This window comes from Panicum hallii, chromosome 5 (genome assembly GCF_002211085.1).
Source record: "Panicum hallii strain FIL2 chromosome 5, PHallii_v3.1, whole genome shotgun sequence".
In the NCBI taxonomy this organism is placed as follows: domain Eukaryota; kingdom Viridiplantae; phylum Streptophyta; class Magnoliopsida; order Poales; family Poaceae; genus Panicum; species Panicum hallii.
Window position 1 is genome coordinate 53,596,927 of NC_038046.1, and position 19,546 is coordinate 53,616,472.

A 19,546-nucleotide genomic window follows, 5' to 3' on the forward strand; every position below is an offset into this window, starting at 1 on the left:
GGAGGGCTCAAAGCCCTTCCAGTATAAGGAACGGCCTTGCGGCGTTGATGTTATGGTTAAAACCAGATGGCTGACCAAGAACGATTCGGTGTGGCCATCGGGTTGCGAGTGGTTTTCAAGAGCGGGGGCCGCCCAACGGACGGTGGCTCCCTCGTCTCTGAGTCCTCCTTGGAACTGGCTTGAAGGTGTAGTACTGAGTGATGAATACTCTTCGTTGGAGTCCGAGTAGTTGTCGAAAACGGAGGCCCCCGGCAAGCAGTGGCTCCCACGTCCTTGAGCTTGAGCAGTAGACCAAATCCTCCTTCAAGTCGGAGTGGGACTTAGATTGTGTGGTTTGCTCAGATCAGTTTGAGTCCGAACCGACTAGATCTAATGCATCACGAGTGGAAGTCGCGTCGAAAACGAACATCTTTTCAATCTGCAGGGCCAGATCGGGAAGCAACAGCTCATCGAGATTGTTGATGAACTCATCGAGATCGCTGCTTCGAGTCGATGAACATAATGGACTCTAGCTGGAGGCTAGAGTCTTGCATTAGCTAGCGAGTTACTGTGTTGCACAAACTAAAATAGGTACAAAATAATACTCCATATTTCATCTTGGCGCAATGATTAAGAAGAATAACTTTGCATACCATCTCCTTAATTATGACTACTCATTTTCGATGTTAGTACACTAATTTATTTTTTTTAAAGAGAAGTCACTCTGCATGGGAATCGAACGGCCATACATATTATTCTTAAGATGTCAACTCAAATGAGACTATTAAAATAAAATGATTCAATCTTAAAAATAGAACTATCAAAAGAAAATAGAAGGAATAAAGTTAAATGTTCAGATATGCTTCTCTTTCCATTTATTTATTGAATTAAATGTGTCTTTTAGGCCAATCTTAATGTATACTGTAAACTTGGTGACCGAACCGGATGAGTGTTATGCGATGAAACTCCTCTCATATCCATAAAACTCTCCCTTCTGTCTTCTTGTAACGACCATTAGCAAATTTGTTCATGTAATAATATTTAATGATTATAAAATTTCTACCGAGACTAGTTTTATATGTACTCCTTATCCATCATCAATATATTGCTATGGTGAAATTGTTCTTTTGTGGTCTCGAGTTAAAATGTCAGTCTCGTATCAACCTCGGCTCGGGATCCTCCAGCTTTAGTGGCAGGCTCGCTCGAGCTCGGCTCATTGACAGCCCTGGGCTCAGCCGCTCCCCGCTCAGGGCCTCAGGTTCATCTCCCTCTGTTTCTTAAACCTTTCCCTTCTTTCGGACTCTCTCCTCCCCTGCTCTTCTTCCCTGGCGGCGACGACTGGGCGAGCGGCGGCGCCATTTGTCCTGTCTTCGCCCAGCCCTTTGCCGGCGACGAGCGCATCCTCCAGGTATGCCCGCCCCTTCTCTTTCCTTCTGCTGTGCGAGACGGAGCACCCCAAACCCTAACAAAACTATTTGTATTCGGATCTGAATCCAGTTACAATACATTACCTACTAACTTCGATTTCGTTTGCAAGAATTATCGGGTGTACATGTGTACACCCATGTCCTATGCTGGGTCCGCCCGCATCAATAGAGGGAGTTCGCTGGAACTTCCATTAGTATTTCCTCTATTAGCTTGACAGCAACACTAGACACTCATAACTAATTAGCTTGTCCGCAACAGTCTGGCTGTGGTTGGTAACAGGTGGAGGGATGCCAGAAGGTACAGTTTTAGAATACCTTAGCATACAATTAAACTGTACAGTTCTGGACTCTTTTTCACGTTTGGATTGTACAGCTCTGGTTCTGGAGTTGGCTGGTACCTAGATGTTTTTAGTTGTTGTCATAGTGTAAGCAAGCCCTATTGAGCTGACATGGCTACATCCTTGCTTATAAATGTCATTCTTTTAGGTGGTGTCACTGTGCATGGTGATGAGACTTGGACCATGTGGTTTTTCTGAATCAGTAGTCTGAGTGTTGTTTTAAGCAACATAATGGACCTATAGGAGTTGACTAATCGGTCCTCTATTGTCAAGATGACTAACTGGACATACTCCACTACAATGTTTAGATATGATAATCATCTTCTACATCTGATAGTTAAAGTGATTAACCAGACATACTTCATTCCAATTTTCAGAAATGATAATCAGATGCTTACACCTTATAGATAGTTCTTCTGAAATTGATTTACTTTTGCAGTGCTGTGAGCAAACACTTAAATCCTGAGCAGTTATCACAACATTTCTTCATTCCCATGAAATGTCACTGCTTAGTAGATTCTTCTACAAGAGGCCTCCTGATGGACTACTGGAGTTTATTGACAGGATCTATGGTATGCATAGAGAGTTTTCCTATATTGATCGCTTCTTACATCAGAGTTTATTATTTATGACTGCTTCAACCGATCATATCTTTTGGCATTGTACAGTTTTTGATTCATGCTTCAGCACTGAAGTTTTGCCTCAGGGAATGTATCCAGTCTATTTAAATGAGATTCTTACGGAGTTGCATGAGGAACATGTAGAATCCTCATTCCTGGCGATTAATTTTAGAGATGGAGATAAGAGAAGCCAGTTTGCTGATATACTGCGTGAATATAACATTCCAGTCATTGATTACCCACGTCATTTTGAAGGCTGCCCTGTGCTTCCTTTATCTCTTATTCAGCATTTCCTTCGTGTCTGTGAGCACTGGTTATCTAGTGGGAACAATAAGAACATTATATTACTCCATTGCGAAAGAGGGACCTGGCCATTGTTGGCTTTTTTGTTATCTTGTCTTCTCATATACAAGAAATTGCACGGCGCTGAGCATAAAACTCTGGACATTATTTACCGTGAGGCACCTAAAGGATTCCTACAACTATTTTCCGCACTCAATCCAATGCCATCTCAGCTCCGTTACATGCAGTATGTAGCCAGAAGAAATATATCTCCAGAGTGGCCTCCAATGGAAAGAGCACTCTCTTTGGATTGCCTGATTCTTCGAGCCATTCCAAGTTTTGATTCTGATAATGGATGCAGGCCATTAGTCCGCATTTTTGGGCAAAATCTTCTTGGCAAGAATGGTAGCATGGCTAACATGATTTTTTCCATGCCAAAGAAGAAATCTCTGCGGCACTATCGGCAGGTAGGTGGTACATGGAATTCAACATGAACAATTCAGTTGCTTTCTGTGACTCTATTTTGGGTTGACATCATTGAGAAATCTTATCATGCAGGAGGATTGTGATGTGATAAAAATTGATATACAGTGTCTAGTCCAGGGAGATATTGTTCTGGAGTGTGTACATCTCGATCTTGATCCAGAGAAGGAAGTTATGATGTTCCGGATAGTGTTCAATACTGCTTTTATACGTTCAAATGTATTGATGCTGAATAGCGATGATGTGGATATACTGTGGGGTTCAAAAGAGCGGTACCCAAGGAATTTTAGAGCAGAGGTAAAAATTGATGCACATACTTTGAAATTGCCCTGGACTAAAATGGATCACTAACACGATTTGAGAATGTAGGTGCTGTTTTGTGAAATTGGGGGCATGTCTCCCACAAGAGCTCCAACAGCAACGCTGAACGGTGATATGAAGGGTGGTTTACCAATTGAAGCCTTTTCAGCTGTTCAAGAACTCTTCAATGGAGTTGACTGGATTGAAAGCAGTGATGATGCTGCCTATTGGTTGCTCAAAGAATTCTCAGCAAACTCGCTGCAAGAGAAATTTCAAAAGCTTATACTAAATGACATGAAAGAACTATCAAAAATGCAAGCTAAAGTTGGTCTCCAGATGCCACTGATGTCTCCACTTGATTCTGATGAAGAAAAATATTCTGTGGCTTCTGATTCTGTTTGTTCAGCTGATCATGAGAAGGTTCAGCATGGTGGAAACTCATCTGACTCAGAGAACATTGATCGCGATCTTACTACTGAAGATTCTGAATCCAGTGGTATAACTTCTTACACGAACCAATTTCTGCTTGGAAACTTCGTGACAATGTTACACAGTCTATATGAGGTTCCCTTTAGGAGAAAGTTTGCTTTATATTGCTGTGTATGGCGCCCCATAGATTTCAGGGTCCCATCACCGTCATCCTTCCTGTTGTCTGTCTTTTATTAACTTTTTTTGTTTAATTAAAAGTCTGATTCTAAACTATCACAACTTTTGCAGCTACTCTCTCAATGAACAGCTCATCCCCGCCTCTCCAGTCTCAACCACCTCCGCCTCCTCATGGGGTACCTTCTAGCCTTATGGATTCATCTGTGCGGGCAACTGGGCCAAGTGGACCCCTAACAAAACCTCTGCAGGAGCTACCAAGTAACAGGCTACCATCTGCATCACCCGCTCCTCCTCCTCCTCCACCACCACCACCACAAAGTGGTAGGAAACCTGCTTCACCGCCACCGCCGCCGCCACCACCACCACCACCACCACCAAGTGGAAGTAAACATGGTTTCTCATCACCACCGCCTCCACCGCCGCCGCCACCACCTCAGATTAGCAGTGTAGGTCCTCCGCAGCCGCCTCCACCTCCACCACCACCACCGAGTGGAAGCAAACATATTCTGTCACCGCCGCCACCACCTCCACCGCCACCTCCTCGAGTTAGCAGTGTGGCTCCTTCACAGCCTCCGCCTCCGCCTCCGCCACCGCCGCCGCCGCCACTGCCAAATTCTGGGGCAGCAAAACAGCAAAATGTTTGTGCAGCTCGACCACCACCTCCACCACCACCGCCACCACCGGCTCAGGGAATGGCTAATAAAGGCCCTCCACCGCCACCTCCTCCCCCTCCCTCTTCTAGAAAAGCATCTACAACTTCTGCTTCTACTTCAAAAGGACCACCTCCTCCACCTCCACCTCCACCTTCAACTTCATCAAGAACTGCTGGCCCTGCTGTTCCATCCCCACCCCCACCCCCGCCACTGCCTGGTGCTAATAAAAAAACTCCTCCAGCCCCACTGCCACCTCCTCTGATGACAGGAAAGAAAGCCCCTGCACCCCCGCCCCCACCACCTCAAGCACCAAAACCTCCTGGAACTGTACCTCCTCCACCCCCAAGCACAAAGATATCAAATGCCACAGCGCCACCGCCTCCATTATTGGGAAGGGGACGTGGCAACACAACTGGATCAACTAAAGGCCGTGGCATTGGATTGGCACAGCAAAGTAACCCACCCAAAAAGGCTTCACTAAAGCCTTTGCATTGGGTGAAAGTTACTAGAGCAATGCAAGGAAGTCTCTGGGCTGATGCCCAGAAACAAGGGAATCAGGCTAGGTAGATGCTATTGACGTATTATAGCATGGTTTTCTATTCATAATATGTCATCACAACATTTTGCAGCTGTTGATTTACTACTGACGAGTTCAGATTTCTCATACGACTAGTTAATTAAGTATGAAATCTGTTACTTGTGATTATTACTAGCTAGTTCTAGTATGTGCTATTTTTCATCATAAAATCTATCTTTTATTCTGGGCTGGAGTTCCTTTTACTTATTTAAGATTTGGACGGTCTCTTTAATAAAACTGTGTTCTCTTTTGCACTATTCGTCAGCGCTCCTGATATCGACTTATCCGAGCTGGAGAGCTTGTTCTCCACTGCAAGTGTAACCAACATAAGTGAAAAGGGGGCGACAAGACGTGGTTCAGCTATTAGCAAGCCGGAAATTGTTCACCTGGTATGAAAAATTCCTGTTCGTCTGTCTTACTGTTTTCTCAAAACTCCTAAAAGTTTTCACTTATAATAGAGTGCTTTAAAGTTCTCATGCTGCTACCAAAATCAATTGGTTCCTCTCACACTTATTTCATAACCTTTTCCTTCCTTATTTGCTATATCGGAACTTTGGAACTCAGACTGTTTTATTATTCTTGATAAAACTACTGCATGCTATATGATGGCCACATTTTCATCAGTGAATGTATTTATACCTTTTTTTAATGTTTGCGTGTAGCTGATTGAAACTAGCCCACATGAGGTTTTTTAGTTTCATTGGTGTTGTATATATTGTACAAACATGTTATGTGCCCTCTTTATGTGGTTATCCCTTTTTCCTTGGCAGCTCATTGCTTTGTGTTTCCTCTAGTCACGAAAAAAAAATTGAACACCACACCCCTAACCCCCACCTCACCCTTCCCTAATGCAGGTTTAATATTAGTTTCCGTTAAGTGCATTTATGAAATCTGATATAACCGTGATATTAAAAAAATACTTTTCTAGTCAAATTTACGCATATGTTGTCACATGCGGACATGCCCCATCTGAACATTTGTAAAGATATCAACAGCTGAAGTTTCAATTCTTTGAATACATGTGATTCAACATGTCTCTTTCGTTATTGAAGGTTTTGTGCTGGTTCTTTAGCCTTTTTTGGTTGTTTCTAGAACATACATTTTGGACATGGCATGACCCCCCAAACACACAGTGAACATTGGTTTATGCTACCATTTATGTTCAAAAAACAAATAAAACTGTCATATTAATTTTGAAGGGGAATATATACAACTGTGACTAAGGATGCAAGCGGGTACCCAATAGTGTTTTTTGGGTCAGCTAATTAATTACATGGCATGCCACTCTAGTTCATTTCTCCTCCCAAATTATTTATGCAGAGTGCCATTCTACTTCATTTTATCAACTTTTTGGGTCGACCCAATGACCCAAAATATATATAACTTGCATCCCTAACTGTGACCATTCATTACATCAATATATGAAGATATTATATGTCAAACTTAGTATTAATTGATTCATGGTCTCCAAAGTGTCACCTTTTGTGTCTTGCATGGAGTATATGCGACGATGCCAATTATCTGCGATTTTCCTTCCATGTTGGTATGTTCAGTAAATATTCCACTGTTCAATAGATAACGGACTAATTGTTTGTTATTTCAGGTTGACATGCGGCGAGCAAACAATTGCGAGATAATGCTTACTAAAATTAAAATGCCTCTGCCTGATATGATAGTGAGTTTACTTTCTGGTTCAACCTATCTGTACCCATAATAAAAGAAGTGGGCACTCCAGTTCCCTTTTGTGACACATTGACGACTCTTAGTGACTGCTGTTATTCAGTGTACTTGCCACGTTAACCATATACTTTTTCATAATCTATTGATTTTGTGGTATACATAAAGTCATAGTGACATTGACACTAACTCCCTACATTATATCATGGTTTCATAGAGCAGACCATTTTCTTGATGCATGGTAAATTTGTGGGTACCCAAATATGAATGTTATAAAATGTTTAGGAATATGTGCACTTTTGGCCTCTGGACTATCGCTGAACTCTAATTTTGGCCCTCGAATGTTAAAGCCGGACCTCTGTGGTAGTTCAAGGGACAAAATGCATTAGGACATACTATTTATAGTACTTATTTGTTGATTTTAGATTCACAGTGTTATCAGCTTGTTTTGCTAATAATGTTGATTAATCAGCAATTTGAACATTTGTTGTTTCTCTCTTCGCTAATACAAGCATATGTGATCATCATGTGTTAAAGCTACTGGTGAATTGTTTTAGATTTTTAGATGCATGTTGTTGTTTCTTAGGTAATTTATCACACCATAACATTGCTCATCCTTTTATGTTGGCACTTTCAATAAATCCTTGAACAGTCTGGTACTTATTTTTGTACTCCACATATTTGTGATTGTGTCTGGCAGAGTGCAATAATGGCTTTGGATACTTCTGTTCTTGATAATGACCAAGTGGAAAATCTCATTAAATTTTGCCCTACAAAGGAAGAGATTGAGATGTTAAAGGTATTCTTCTCACTTGTTTTCTCTTTTGCACCTTATGATTTGACTTGCCTTCCTAATCATTATTTGCCATCTAATGTTGTTTTATCTTAAATGGGCTCTTTTTTTTCTTGTCTCATTCAGGGTTATAGTGGCAACAAAGAAATGCTTGGGAAATGCGAACAGGTAAGCTCAGCATTTTGGTTTCACACAGTGCCTCCTTTTGTGTACTGACGGAAGCTTTAACTACACTGTAGTTCTTCCTGGAGCTAATGAAAGTTCCACGTGTGGAAGCCAAGCTAAGAGTTTTTGCTTTTAGAATTACCTTCTCAACACAGGTTCGGTGACCCCTTTCCCCAAGCCAACTTACCTGGAATATGTCGTCTTCTCCATAACTTTGCATTATGTGATTCGGATAACTGACTTTTTGGCAGGTAGATGATCTAAGAACTAACCTAACCACCATAAACGATGCAACAAAGGAGGTATGTGATACCCCATTACAAAAGTGAGACATATTATAAAAGTGTGCTGGCTCAATGGCTCGACTTATGCAGGTCAAAGAGTCTTTGAAGTTAAGGCAGATAATGCAGACAATTCTCACGTTAGGAAATGCGTTGAATCAAGGGACAGCACGAGGTACCTTAGGAATGGGGCTTCTATGCTTCACCCCTTGAGACTTGAGAGTTCCACTAACCCAAGAGTGAATTCAAACCATTTACCCCTTGGAGGGCTTCAAGATTTGTGTAACTTGCATTGAAGGGGTGAAGCATGGAAGCAAAGTTCCAGTCAAATTGTAGAGAAGTCATATCCAATCGTTTTCTCTGACAACTTTGCCTAACGCCCTGATCTGTTGATTGATTAAACAGGATCTGCTGTTGGCTTCAGATTAGACAGCCTTCTTAAACTGTCGGATACTCGAGCTAGAAATAATAAGATGACGCTGATGCATTATTTATGCAAGGTATTCACTTGTCACTGAGATTTGTTATAAATGTACTATGTTCAAATGCTATTTATCCTTATTACATATGCACGATCAGCTTTTGTTCGAGATGTCCAAAACAGTAGCATGCCCATACCCTCGCTTCTCTAATGTGGCATAACACACAAGACTATACTCCAGTGGGCAGTGACCCCTCTACATGATGCTGTGCTAATTCTGAACCACACTTATTTCTCGTTAATGTTTATCAGCTTCGTTTCTTTATCCGTGAAATTTTTAGGTCCCCTAAAAATACCATTATTACCGATACCTTACATAATTTTTTTTCCTTTTCCCCTTTTTTGTTGGTGGCTCATGTCAGCCAACTTGCGGTGGGACTAGAAGGCTTTGTGGTGTTCATTGACCTAGGCTAGTCCCAGTGCATTGTATAATGCACATTAAATAAGTGCCACATTTTTTAGATGGCATGGCACATACTTAATGAAGAGAGTGAGGAAAGATATAGCCTAGACACGAAACCCAACTCGTATGACATGACAACTTCTGAGAGTGTTACAAGACACAAATAATTGGTACTAGCCTTCTACGTTGCACCGACTCCGACACGAGTATTGGACACAATATGCGTCTGACACGGCAATTCGCCGTTGACAAAACGCCGACACTGCGACACGGAAAATAGTTTCATACCACACACATGATAATGTGTTGGCGTGTGCACCTCTCTCCACTGTTTGGTGGGCAGAAGCAACAATCCAATGGTGCGGCCTCATCTCTTTCCAATCCAGCACATCTCCACATGTGCTGTCGCAGCCCGCAGCCCTCATGTTGCATGAGCCTCTTCTTATTCCTCACATCGTGGCTCAGAAGCAGGGCGGGCATCGTCGAGCAGCACAATGGTGCCATGGCACGCGTGCTCCGGTGGCTCTCGCCAGGGTGGCAACAAGAGCGGTCCTCCTCCGGTTCTCCCCCTCTTCCTCCCATCATCCCTCCCTCTCTTGGATGTGGCATGGATGTGAGGATAGCGGTGGTGGCATGATGTGACAAGCAGTGTGGACCGGATGCAGGAGTGGTGGCTGTACGTTTAGGGTGGAGCTGTCGTCTTGGGTTGCAGCAAGGCAAGCTATTTGTACATGGCTTTGTTGGGCTAGGCCGTGTCAGTGAAGCGTCGGGGAAGGGTCGATGGTGAATATTAATTCTATTTATTTTAATTGTTAATTTGGGTGATACTCTGCCGCACGTTTCAGCGGCGTGTCAGTGTCGGACACGGTGTTGGACACCGACATGCTAGTTTGCTGCTGTGTCCGTGCTACATAGCTAGCCTTACAGTGTTTATATTATATAATAGCTTTTGTTGTAGTCATTGACACATGCTATAGTTGCTGAGTATCTGTTTTTTACATGGTAGCTCAGTGTGCTCTAAATTTTCTTTAGATTAGCAATTAGCTGTATCTAGAATTGAACACTTATACACAATTCAGACAGCAACACTAAGATGCTCCAAATATTCCGAAGGCCAGTTGTCACCAGATGTCCATATTGGTTTGTCAACTGCCTTAAATGGTAAATGGATTCGCTTTGTAACAGTAAGATCTTAGCAGTCCAACCAGATTCAGCACCTATATGTTGACCTTGAGCCATTTACTTTTGAGAACATCTCCCATGCAAGTTACAGTCCTGGGGAGGTGGTATTCAAGGATTGCTTGTGCGCTTTAAAGGTTTCAGAAAGCCGATGGTAAATGGCTGAAAACGCTACCAAGGTTTGGCTAAGCTTGCTGGGAAGGTTTATGTCTGAGTTATCCTTAGTTATTGTGCACTAGAATGATTGCACTGCTTACAGACAAGTTAATCTGGCCCTGACTAACTGTACCTTATTAACTGCATGTCATTGTTTTTGGTCAGAAATGTGGGTGGTTCCCAGTAAACTGGTTTGTCCAGGTACTGGTCTAGTCCTAGTTTTCCAAACACAGTGCTATACACGTGGGCAGTTTTAAAGCATGCCTGATCTTCTACTGTTTTGCATCATAACAATCACTCATAAAAGTGGCATGCCAATATTCCACTTCATTTAATGGCAGTTAATGCATAGTAGCTATTTTTAACCCAGTGTCCTGTTAAGGCTACTTTTCTCTTTGCATGCCAAATTCGTTCAGCTGCCTTATGCCTGTTAAGTCTGTCACCTTTTTTTTCTCTTAATTTGCAGTATTTACTTAATTTAGCTAACCTCTTCCCATTTATTACATGCTAGCTTCTTGCTGAGAAAATGCCTGAACTTCTTGATTTTGACAAAGACCTAATTCATTTGGAAGCAGCTTCTAAGGTATTTCAGTTAGCTTATCTTTGCACGTCTGGATGGATAATGAGCTTTCTATTCATCAAGTATGTTACAGAACAACTGAATTTGTTAATTCCCACAGATCCAACTGAAGTTGCTTGCGGAAGAAATGCAAGCGATAAACAAAGGTCTTGAGAAAGTGGAACAGGAGTTAGCTGCTTCAGAAAATGATGGTGCAATTTCAATTGGCTTTCGAAAGGTACAAAAGAGTTAATATCTCTTATTTTTGCACTTGCTGGATGGCTGAAATTAAATCAGTTTACATCTCTCCATATTAAGATGCTTTCATGTCAACTCGTTTAAGGCAAAAACGACAGATTACTTGTCCCCAGATCGTGCGCTCACTAGATTTCCTGTATTCTGCTTCCTCTTCTTACCATGCCACCTCAAAGGCACTAAATCTGGTGGACCTCTCCACCACTGGTGAACTATGAGCATTTTTTTTTATGTATTTTTCTGATCTGTAGTTCTATATATAGAGCAGTAAAAGTACATGTAAATGTACGTACCATCGACATTATTGAAACAAGTGCCTAAGGTCGGCATGCATTATGTGCTTTTTGTTAGCGTGATGTATAGGGTAATGGGCCCAGGTGGTTTGGCTGCAACCCTACAGGGTGCGGCGGCTGCCTCCCCCCCTCTGGTTTTGGTTAGTTGGTTATGTTTGGCAAGGATCTCCTAGATTAGATCTTTCCTATTCTTAGGGATATCCTTGCCTATATGTACTTGAGCCTTGGGCTCCTCCCATAATCAATCTACTACTTCCCAGCCATACTCTTTCATGGTATCACGAGACCGGGATCTTCCCCTCTCGCCCTTCCGCTGCCCCTGCGCGCTCTAGCCGCGCTGCAGTATGGTCGGGACCCCTGCCGCCTCCGTCGTCGACCCTGCTGAGCAGGCTCGCCGCGACGCCGACGCCGTGAAGCAGCAACTCGCCGAGACTCGCCGCGCCGCCCTCGCTGAAGCCCAGGCGGCCGAGCAGGAGGCCGCTGCTGCATCCGCGGCACGCGATGCAGCCGCCGAGCTCGTCCGCGCCGCACTGGCCAAGGCGGCCAAAGCCCGGGCCGACGCCGCTGCTGCGGCCGCTCCCGCCGACCCGGCCGGCGACGACCACGAGGATGACACGGACATCTCCCGCGCCATGATCCTCCACGAGGCCGCCGCCGTTCTCAACCTCCACGCCCAGGCTGTCTCCGTGCAGAACGCCCGCAGTCTGGTCCCCCTCGTCCTCAACACCTCCGGCAACTACCCACGTTGGCGCGAACAATTCCTCCTCGCCGTCACGAAGTATTCGCTGCAGGACCACGTCCGCAGCTCCGCCACCTCGGCACTTCCTGATTGGGCTCGGATGAACGCTGTCGTCAAATCATGGCTGTATAGCACGGTCACCGCCGACCTTGCCGACGCCGTGATCGACCACCGCACCACCGCCTACGAAGCCTGGATCGCCATCGAGGCTCACTTCCTTGGCAATCAGGAGACCCGTGCTCTCCACCTTGACGCCAAGTTTCCCGTGTTTGCCCAAGGTGACCTCTCCGTCACCGACTATTGCAAACACTTCAAGAAGATGGCCGACGACCTCGCTGACCTCGGCGAACATGTGACTGACCGCACTCTGGTCCTCAACGTGATTCGCGGGCTCAACGAGCGGTACAGGGACATCGGGGTCCACCTCCGCGGCGGTCGCCCCTTCCCTTCCTTCGCCGCCGTCAGCAATGAACTCCTTCTTGAGGAGATCAACATGGTGCAGACTCCCTCTGCTCCTCCGACTGCCCTCGTCGCCACTGGCTCTCCCTCGCCTCGCTAGTCAGCGCCGACCAGCAGCGGTCCTCCTCGTCCGGCCGCCCCCAAGCAGAAGAAGAAGAAGCCAAAGGACCACCGCACCTCCTCAGGCGGCACTGCTGCGCCTGGCAGCGGCGCTCCCTCCTCCGGCTCCTCCTCTACGCCCGGCACGGCTGCTGCGCTTGGCGGCGGCTGGCCGTCGTTCTTCAACCCGTGGACCGGGTCCATCCAAATGTGGCCCGGTCCCCGTGCGCCTCCTCTGGCCCGGCTTCCCCAGGGGCGCGTCGGCCCCCAGCAGCAGCAAGCCCAACAGCAGGCGCTGTTGGCCCAGCAGCTGCACCCACTCCAACATCAGGCCTTCCTGCCGGCGCAGTACCAACAGCAGCAGCAGTCGGCGCAGTACCAACAGCAGCAGCAGCCGGCGCAGTACCAGCCCATGGTGGGGTCTCCGCTCTGGGACCAGAATTCTCTGGCCTCCACGTTCAGCACCGTCACCCTCACTCCGCTGGCTAACAACGACTGGTACCTTGATACAGGTGCCTCTTCCCACATGACCTCCCATGATGGTACTCTCTCTCACTCCTCAACCCCTCGGTATCCCTCTCCCACCTCCATTGTTGTCGGTAATGGTTCGCTCCTGCCTGTCACCGCCACCGGCTCGACGCACCTTGGCTCTCTTGTTCTAAATAATGTTCTTGTTTCGCCTCAGCTTATCAAGAAACAAATAGAATCGAGGAGCTCGTCGACCACCGGAATGGGAAAAGCGTCCTTGACGGTGAGCGCATTCAAGGCACGGTAATCCACACAGAATCGCCACGACCTGTCCGGTTTCTTGACGAGGAGGACCGGCGAGGAGAACGGCGAGTCGCTGCGGCGGACGATGCCCTGCTCGATCATGGCGGCACATTGCCGCTCGAGTTTGTTCTTGTGGGCGACCGGGTACCTGTACGGGCGCACCGCCGCCGGGGAAGCATCGGGCTTGAGGATGATGCGGTGGTCGTGACCCCGGCCTGGTGGTAGACCGGTCGTAGACCGGTCGGCTCCGCGAAGATGTCGGCGAAAGCGCCCAACAGCCCGTCGAGGAGGGCGTCCACGGCCACGGCCATGGTGGCCTGTAGGCGCGGCGCAGTCGGCGACGGCACACCTTGCCAGCAGACGATGTGGCCCTCGTGCTGGAACGACATGCGCCGGCAGGCGAGGTCCCAGACGATGGGTCCCCGTGCGCCGAGCCACTTGGTGCCGAGGACGACGTCGTACCCGGCCAGCGGCATGACGAAGAGGTCCGCCGGGAACAGGGCACCAGCGATGAGGAGGGGCGCGTCGCGGATGACGCCCTCGCAGGTGATCCGCTCGCCATTGGCGACCATGGCCGTGAGACGGGGCCGCTGTCGTAGCGGCAAGCCGGAGCGCCGTGCCGCCTCTTCCGAGATGAAGTTGTGCGTGCTGCCGGAATCGAGGAGCGCGACGAGGGATGTGGCCCCAAGCGTCACACTGATCTGCATGGTGTCCGCCATGGGCACCTCGGCCAGGGCCTGCAGAGAAAAGCAAGGTGCCCCGTTGTCAGCCCCGGCCGCAGCGGCCTCGGTGTCGTCGATCTCCACCCCGTCAACGAAGAAAATGCGCCTGCAAAATCTGTTGTGGCCACGAGAGTATTTTTCGTCACAGTTAAAATAGAGCCCAAGACGACGCCGCTCCGCCTGTTCCTCCGGGGTCAGCCGCCTCTGGTTGCCCGCGCCGTGGGCCGGGGGAACGCCCACTGGTGGCGCCGGGAGGGTGAGCGGTGGAGGGGGCGCGGCGGGCGCTGGGCGTGGCGCCGGAGCCGGGAGAAGACCGCGCGGGGCTGGACGAGCTGGAGCCGGCGCTGGCCTGGAGATCTCCATCAGTTCAACCTGGCGCGCCAGGCTCATCGCCGCCGCGACCGTCTCCGGGTTGTGGATGCGGACCGCGTGGCTCAGCGGCGGAAGTAAACCACCGATGTACAGCTGGACACGTTGGATCTCATCAAGCCGACCCGCAAGAGGAAGGAGGGCCTGGAAGCGGTTCGAGTACTCTTCCACGGACCCCGAGCGCCGGCACTCGGCGAGCTCAAACAACGGCGCCGCGCGGAGGGGCGGCCCAAACCGCAAGTTGAGGAGGTCCTTGAAGCGGCCCCAGCGCGGTGTTCCTTCGTCCTCCTGCAGCTGGATGTACCACAGCTGGGCCACGTCCTCGAGGTGTTAGGAGGCCATCCAGACCTTCTCCGCCATTGTTCGCTGTTGATGGAAATAGGACTCACAACGGTTGATGAAGAGCAGCGGATCAGACTTGCCGTCGTAGCGCGGGAAGTCCAACTTCTGGAACCTGGGCGGGCGATCGTTGTGGTGCTCGCCGGTCGGTTGGCGGTGGCCTGCGGACGACGACTGATCAGTGGACAGGGCTTGGATTGCCCTGGCGATGGCCTCGGCGGTGGTTTGGAGGGCTTGTACGGCCTTGGCGAGGTTCTCGACGGTGGACCTGAGGTCGTCCCCCATGGCAAGCACGGCGCAGGAAGTGGTTGAGCCCGCTGATGAAGGGCCGGCGGCTGGTGATGACGAAGTGCGTCGAACCCCTGACTGGCCGGACCTCGGCTACGTAGTTCGTAGCCGCCGTCCGTCTTCTCCGGTGAGGTTAGACCCCTCTACCGCAGGCTTGAGAGAGAAGAAGAGATTAGGAAATAGTTTTCTTGCTTAATCCCCTCCATGTGCGGTTACAAGAATATATGGCCATCAGCTCACTAATTTAGAAACTAATAATAGGAAGGAACTACTAATAAGGGAAAGCTATCTCTATTTTCCATCTTAGCCACTTGCCGTGACTTCCTCTTCACGCATGCCTGCTATGCGCGCTGCGCGTCGCACATCCCGTGCCCGATGACGCCTAGTGTATGTCCGGCCGTAACGCCCGGACATGACATCATCTCAGCCCTCTAGCAGGAGTTTGCCATGAAGGATTTGGGCGAACTCCATCCTCGGGATGCAGGTTCAGTGCAGTGCCGACGGTATGGTACTCTCTTAGCGCCAGTACATGATTGACATCTTGGATCGTGCTGGGATGGCCAAGTGCAAACCATGCACAACGCCCGTGGATACCAGCCCCAAGGTCTCTGCCGACTCGGGAGCTCCAGTTGCTGACCCGTTTGACTACCGGAGTCTTGCCGGCGCCTTGCAGTATCTGACCTTCACATGGCCCGACATCGCCTACGCCGTGCAGCAGGTTTGCCTTTACATGCACGACCCTCGAGAGCCCCACCTGGCTGCTCTCAAGTGCATCCTTCGCTACATTCGGGGTACTCTACACCTGGGTCTTCATCTTCGACGGTCGACCCAGGATGACTTGGTGGTTTATTCTGATGCTGACTGGGCTGGCTGTCCCGATACACGCAAGTCCACCTCGGGCTATGCTGTGTTCCTTGGTGACAACCTGGTCTCCTGGTCCTCCAAGCGTCAAAACACCGTGTCCCACTCCAGCGCTGAGGCCGAGTACCGCGCCGTCGCCAATGGTGTTGCTGAGGCTTCTTGGCTCCGACAGCTTCTTCATGAGCTCCACATTCCGCTTCGCTGTGCTACCCTTGTCTACTGCGACAACGTCAGCGCGGTCTACATGTCCTCCAACCCGGTTCAGCATCAATGGACGAAGCACATCGAGATCGATCTTCACTTCGTTCATGAGAGGGTAGCCATGGGTGCCGTGCGGGTTCTTCACGTTCCCACGACATCCCAGTTCACCGACGTCTTCATGAAGGGGCTGCCTTCTTCAGTGTTCTCCGAGTTTCGGTCCAGTCTGAATGTCCGTGGCTAACCACCGACGTTCCGACTGCGGGGGCGTGTTAGCGTGATGTATAGGGTAATGGGCCCAGGTGGTTCGGCTGCAACCCTACAGGGTGCGGCGGCTGCCTCCCCCCTCTGGTTTTGGTTAGTTGGTTATGTTTGGCAAGGATCTCCTAGATTAGATCTTTCCTATTCTTAGGGATATCCTTGCCTATATGTACTTGAGCCTTGGGCTCCTCCCATAATCAATCTACTACTTCCCAGCCATACTCTTTCACTTTTCAAGTGTATCATATTGGAATTTACATGTCCAGTAGGTGAACGATAATGATGATCTTTTACAACTGAACTGAGATTGATTGGTTCTACAGGCATTGAAAAGCTTTCTTGATGCAGCAGAAGCTGAGGTTAGGTCCCTCATTTCCTTGTATGCTGAAGTGGTGAGTCCCTGTTCTTATCCCATTGTCCTGTTTTTATTATAGATTCTGATAGTTATATACTTGCAGGGAAGAAATGCTGATTCCCTAGCTCAGTATTTTGGTGAGGATCCTGCACGCTGCCCTTTCGAGCAAGGTATATTTTAGCCTTTGTATTATTTCAACATTTTACCAGTTGTTGACTCATTGGTCATTATTCATGCTATCCTGTCTGAAGTCTGAACATGTAGTGATGGAAGTCAATGCCAAAGTGCCAAGAAATTTTCTTTGAAAAAGCAGACTGAAGCTAAAATTCACCTTTGAGTAATCTTGATTACGTCATGTCAAAAGATACTTAATAATCAATAACTCATTGGTGTCCTAGGGTTCGGGCATCCCCTTTAGCAAAATTATAGTTTACCCAATGTTTCGAAAATTCATCACACAATCATGTACTCCCTCCGTTTTAAAATATATTAGATTGTCCTAAACGTCGTATATTTAAAATCGGAGGTAGTATGTAGTACACACAAAGTTAAATAAACCTGCACAAATTCAATCGCAAATTCATCTTTGATTTGATTCGAAAAGCACAAGTGTTACTGTCAGCACATGATGAACAGTGCCAGATTGACTGCTTGTCTATTTTGATTCTTGACATTTACGACAAACTTGAAACCGACTTATTGCGGCTATACTTAACTTTATGTGTAGTAAAAACATGATCTCTTGACAAACTTTTGAAACACTGCAAAATGATAAATTCACTAATGGGGATGCCCACACCCTTGGATATGAAATCTGCACCAATTAATACCCCCTCTGTTCCAAAATGTATGTCGTTTGGTTTTGTGCTAAGTCAAACTTCTCTAGCTTTGACCAAGTTTATAGAAAAATCTATTAACATATACAATACCATGCACTAACAAGACATTTCATTATGGATTTTAGGATTTAACTAAACTGAATCGATGTTGTAGGTGTTGGTGCATTTTTCTATAACTTGGTCAAAGTTAGAGAAGTTTGACTTAGGACAAAACTAAAACGACCTACATTTTGAAACGAGGGAGTAATATTCTGTTAGCCCCTTTTGAGTCTCTGCAGTGATTTTGGTTCTGTCCAAACTGTAACTTTACCGAAGTTGCTAATATCAGCAATTGAATAGCTACTTGAAGTGACCTGACCGCCTGAGGCCCTGAAGTTCCACTTGGAACTGAACTTTGATTGGCACTAACCTATTTTCTTGCACTGTCGTTCGTAGTTCTTATGTTTACCTGACCAGTTACTATTCATTTTATTTTCAGTGACATCAATTTTGGTTATTTTTGTGAATATGTTCAAAAAATCACGTGATGAAAATGCTCGAAATGCTGAGGCTGAGAAAAAGAAACTGGAAAAGGAAAAGGAAAAGGCAACTGTGTCTGCTAAATAAGGCTAGGAATGAGACTACTGCTATGCCAAAGTTCCATCTGTGAAGCTGGACTGTTAATTTGCAGCACTGCAGGACCTGCTTCAAAATATTCAGTATGTGAGAGGTTGTCAGGAATCTCGCTATCTGGTTGCCATACATTAAATGGTAGGCTCTTAACTACATTCCTTGCATATCTATACTTACGTTTTAGCAATCGCTGTTTGCTTAAATTTCTAGTTTGAATTTTATGCCCAAGAACACTATATATTGGGAGTTGCCTTATCTTTTATACTGAATTGGGATATTTCACATACTCATGTCCGTTTTCCTTTTTGTGCAGGTTGCCTTTGCGAATGCCAAGATTTTGGAGCTCTCTGTGCTTACCCCCTGTAGGGATCTATGGACACCAGATGACTGAACAAACGTACGGACACCACGGCTGCTGTAATTTTTGTGTGTAAATATAGCAGAGTATAGCTTCTTACTTGTACATAAAATTAGCCTGAGGCCCCTCGCGGGAATGAAGCAGACAAAACTAGTGTTCTTTTATTTTTTATTTTTTTTCTTAGAACAAATACTAGTGTTGTACAACGTTACTGCATTACCAAGGAACAAACAAACCAGAGACATTTTAGTTCAAATCCTTTGCATTTGCGTGCAGTATTATCGATCGTATCCGACCAATGCGCTGATAAACATTGCAGGGCATTTTTTACTGTTTGTCTCGCTACAAGCGATCATAGGTCGGGTGCTGGTAAGCTGTAGCACGTTCTACTAGCTCTTTACTACAGTTGCTGCAATCAACCACCGGAAGAACGGGATTGCTGCCCTAGACTTTGTTGGGTAGTCGATCGGAGACAGCGTTCCTGAATGTACCATGACGATGGGGAGCAGTCATGGTCGCTGGAGTTCAGCGGTGGCCGGTGGGTTCGGCAGTATCTGCCGTGGGCTCAATGTGCCTGGGACAGTCTCACTAGGAGATGCACAAGCTACCACCGCGACAGAATCTTTGAATGTGTGAATAAGCGTCCTGCAGGATGGACGGAGCCGCGGACTAGTCCTTGACAAAGTTGCTCAGTCTCTCGACAGAACCCCAGCTGGTTCAGTTGCAACAGATTAACCCCCGTCACAACCCCAGTTTCAAGATCCCATCG

The 19,546-nt window shown here is 47.2% G+C and overlaps 1 protein-coding gene across 3 annotated transcripts; it reads left to right on the forward strand.

Moving 5' to 3' along the window:
- The first annotated feature begins 1,161 nt into the window (after positions 1 to 1,161).
- Positions 1,162 to 19,054, forward strand: LOC112891985 (formin-like protein 3). 3 transcript variants are annotated; one of them, XM_025959007.1, is made up of 21 exons: positions 1,162 to 1,387; positions 2,184 to 2,316; positions 2,413 to 3,113; positions 3,205 to 3,426; positions 3,499 to 3,925; positions 4,147 to 4,211; positions 4,284 to 5,251; positions 5,531 to 5,654; positions 6,869 to 6,940; positions 7,643 to 7,741; positions 7,862 to 7,903; positions 7,975 to 8,055; positions 8,152 to 8,202; positions 8,275 to 8,356; positions 8,587 to 8,681; positions 10,912 to 10,983; positions 11,081 to 11,197; positions 16,937 to 17,005; positions 17,072 to 17,138; positions 18,286 to 18,557; positions 18,733 to 19,054. In XM_025959007.1, the coding sequence occupies exons 2-20, from the start codon at positions 2,244 to 2,246 to the stop codon at positions 18,411 to 18,413; spliced, it is 3,555 nt and encodes a 1,184-aa protein (XP_025814792.1). In that variant the 5' UTR covers positions 1,162 to 1,387; positions 2,184 to 2,243; the 3' UTR covers positions 18,414 to 18,557; positions 18,733 to 19,054. The 3 variants fall into 3 exon arrangements, with proteins under 3 accessions (XP_025814792.1, XP_025814791.1, XP_025814790.1); XM_025959006.1 differs by having other exon boundaries at positions 4,147 to 5,251; positions 16,937 to 16,972; XM_025959005.1 differs by having other exon boundaries at positions 1,163 to 1,387; positions 4,147 to 5,251.
- Positions 19,055 to 19,546: the final 492 nt, after the last annotated feature.

Coding starts and splice junctions, on each gene's coding strand:
- LOC112891985 (XM_025959005.1), top strand. CDS start 2,244: ATGTCACTGCTTAGTAGATTCTTCTACAAGAGGCCTCCTGATGGACTA. Junction 7,742..7,861: donor AAGAGATTGAGATGTTAAAG/GTATTCTTCTCA, acceptor TGTCTCATTCAG/GGTTATAGTGGCAACAAAGA. Junction 8,682..10,911: donor TGATGCATTATTTATGCAAG/GTATTCACTTGT, acceptor ATTACATGCTAG/CTTCTTGCTGAGAAAATGCC.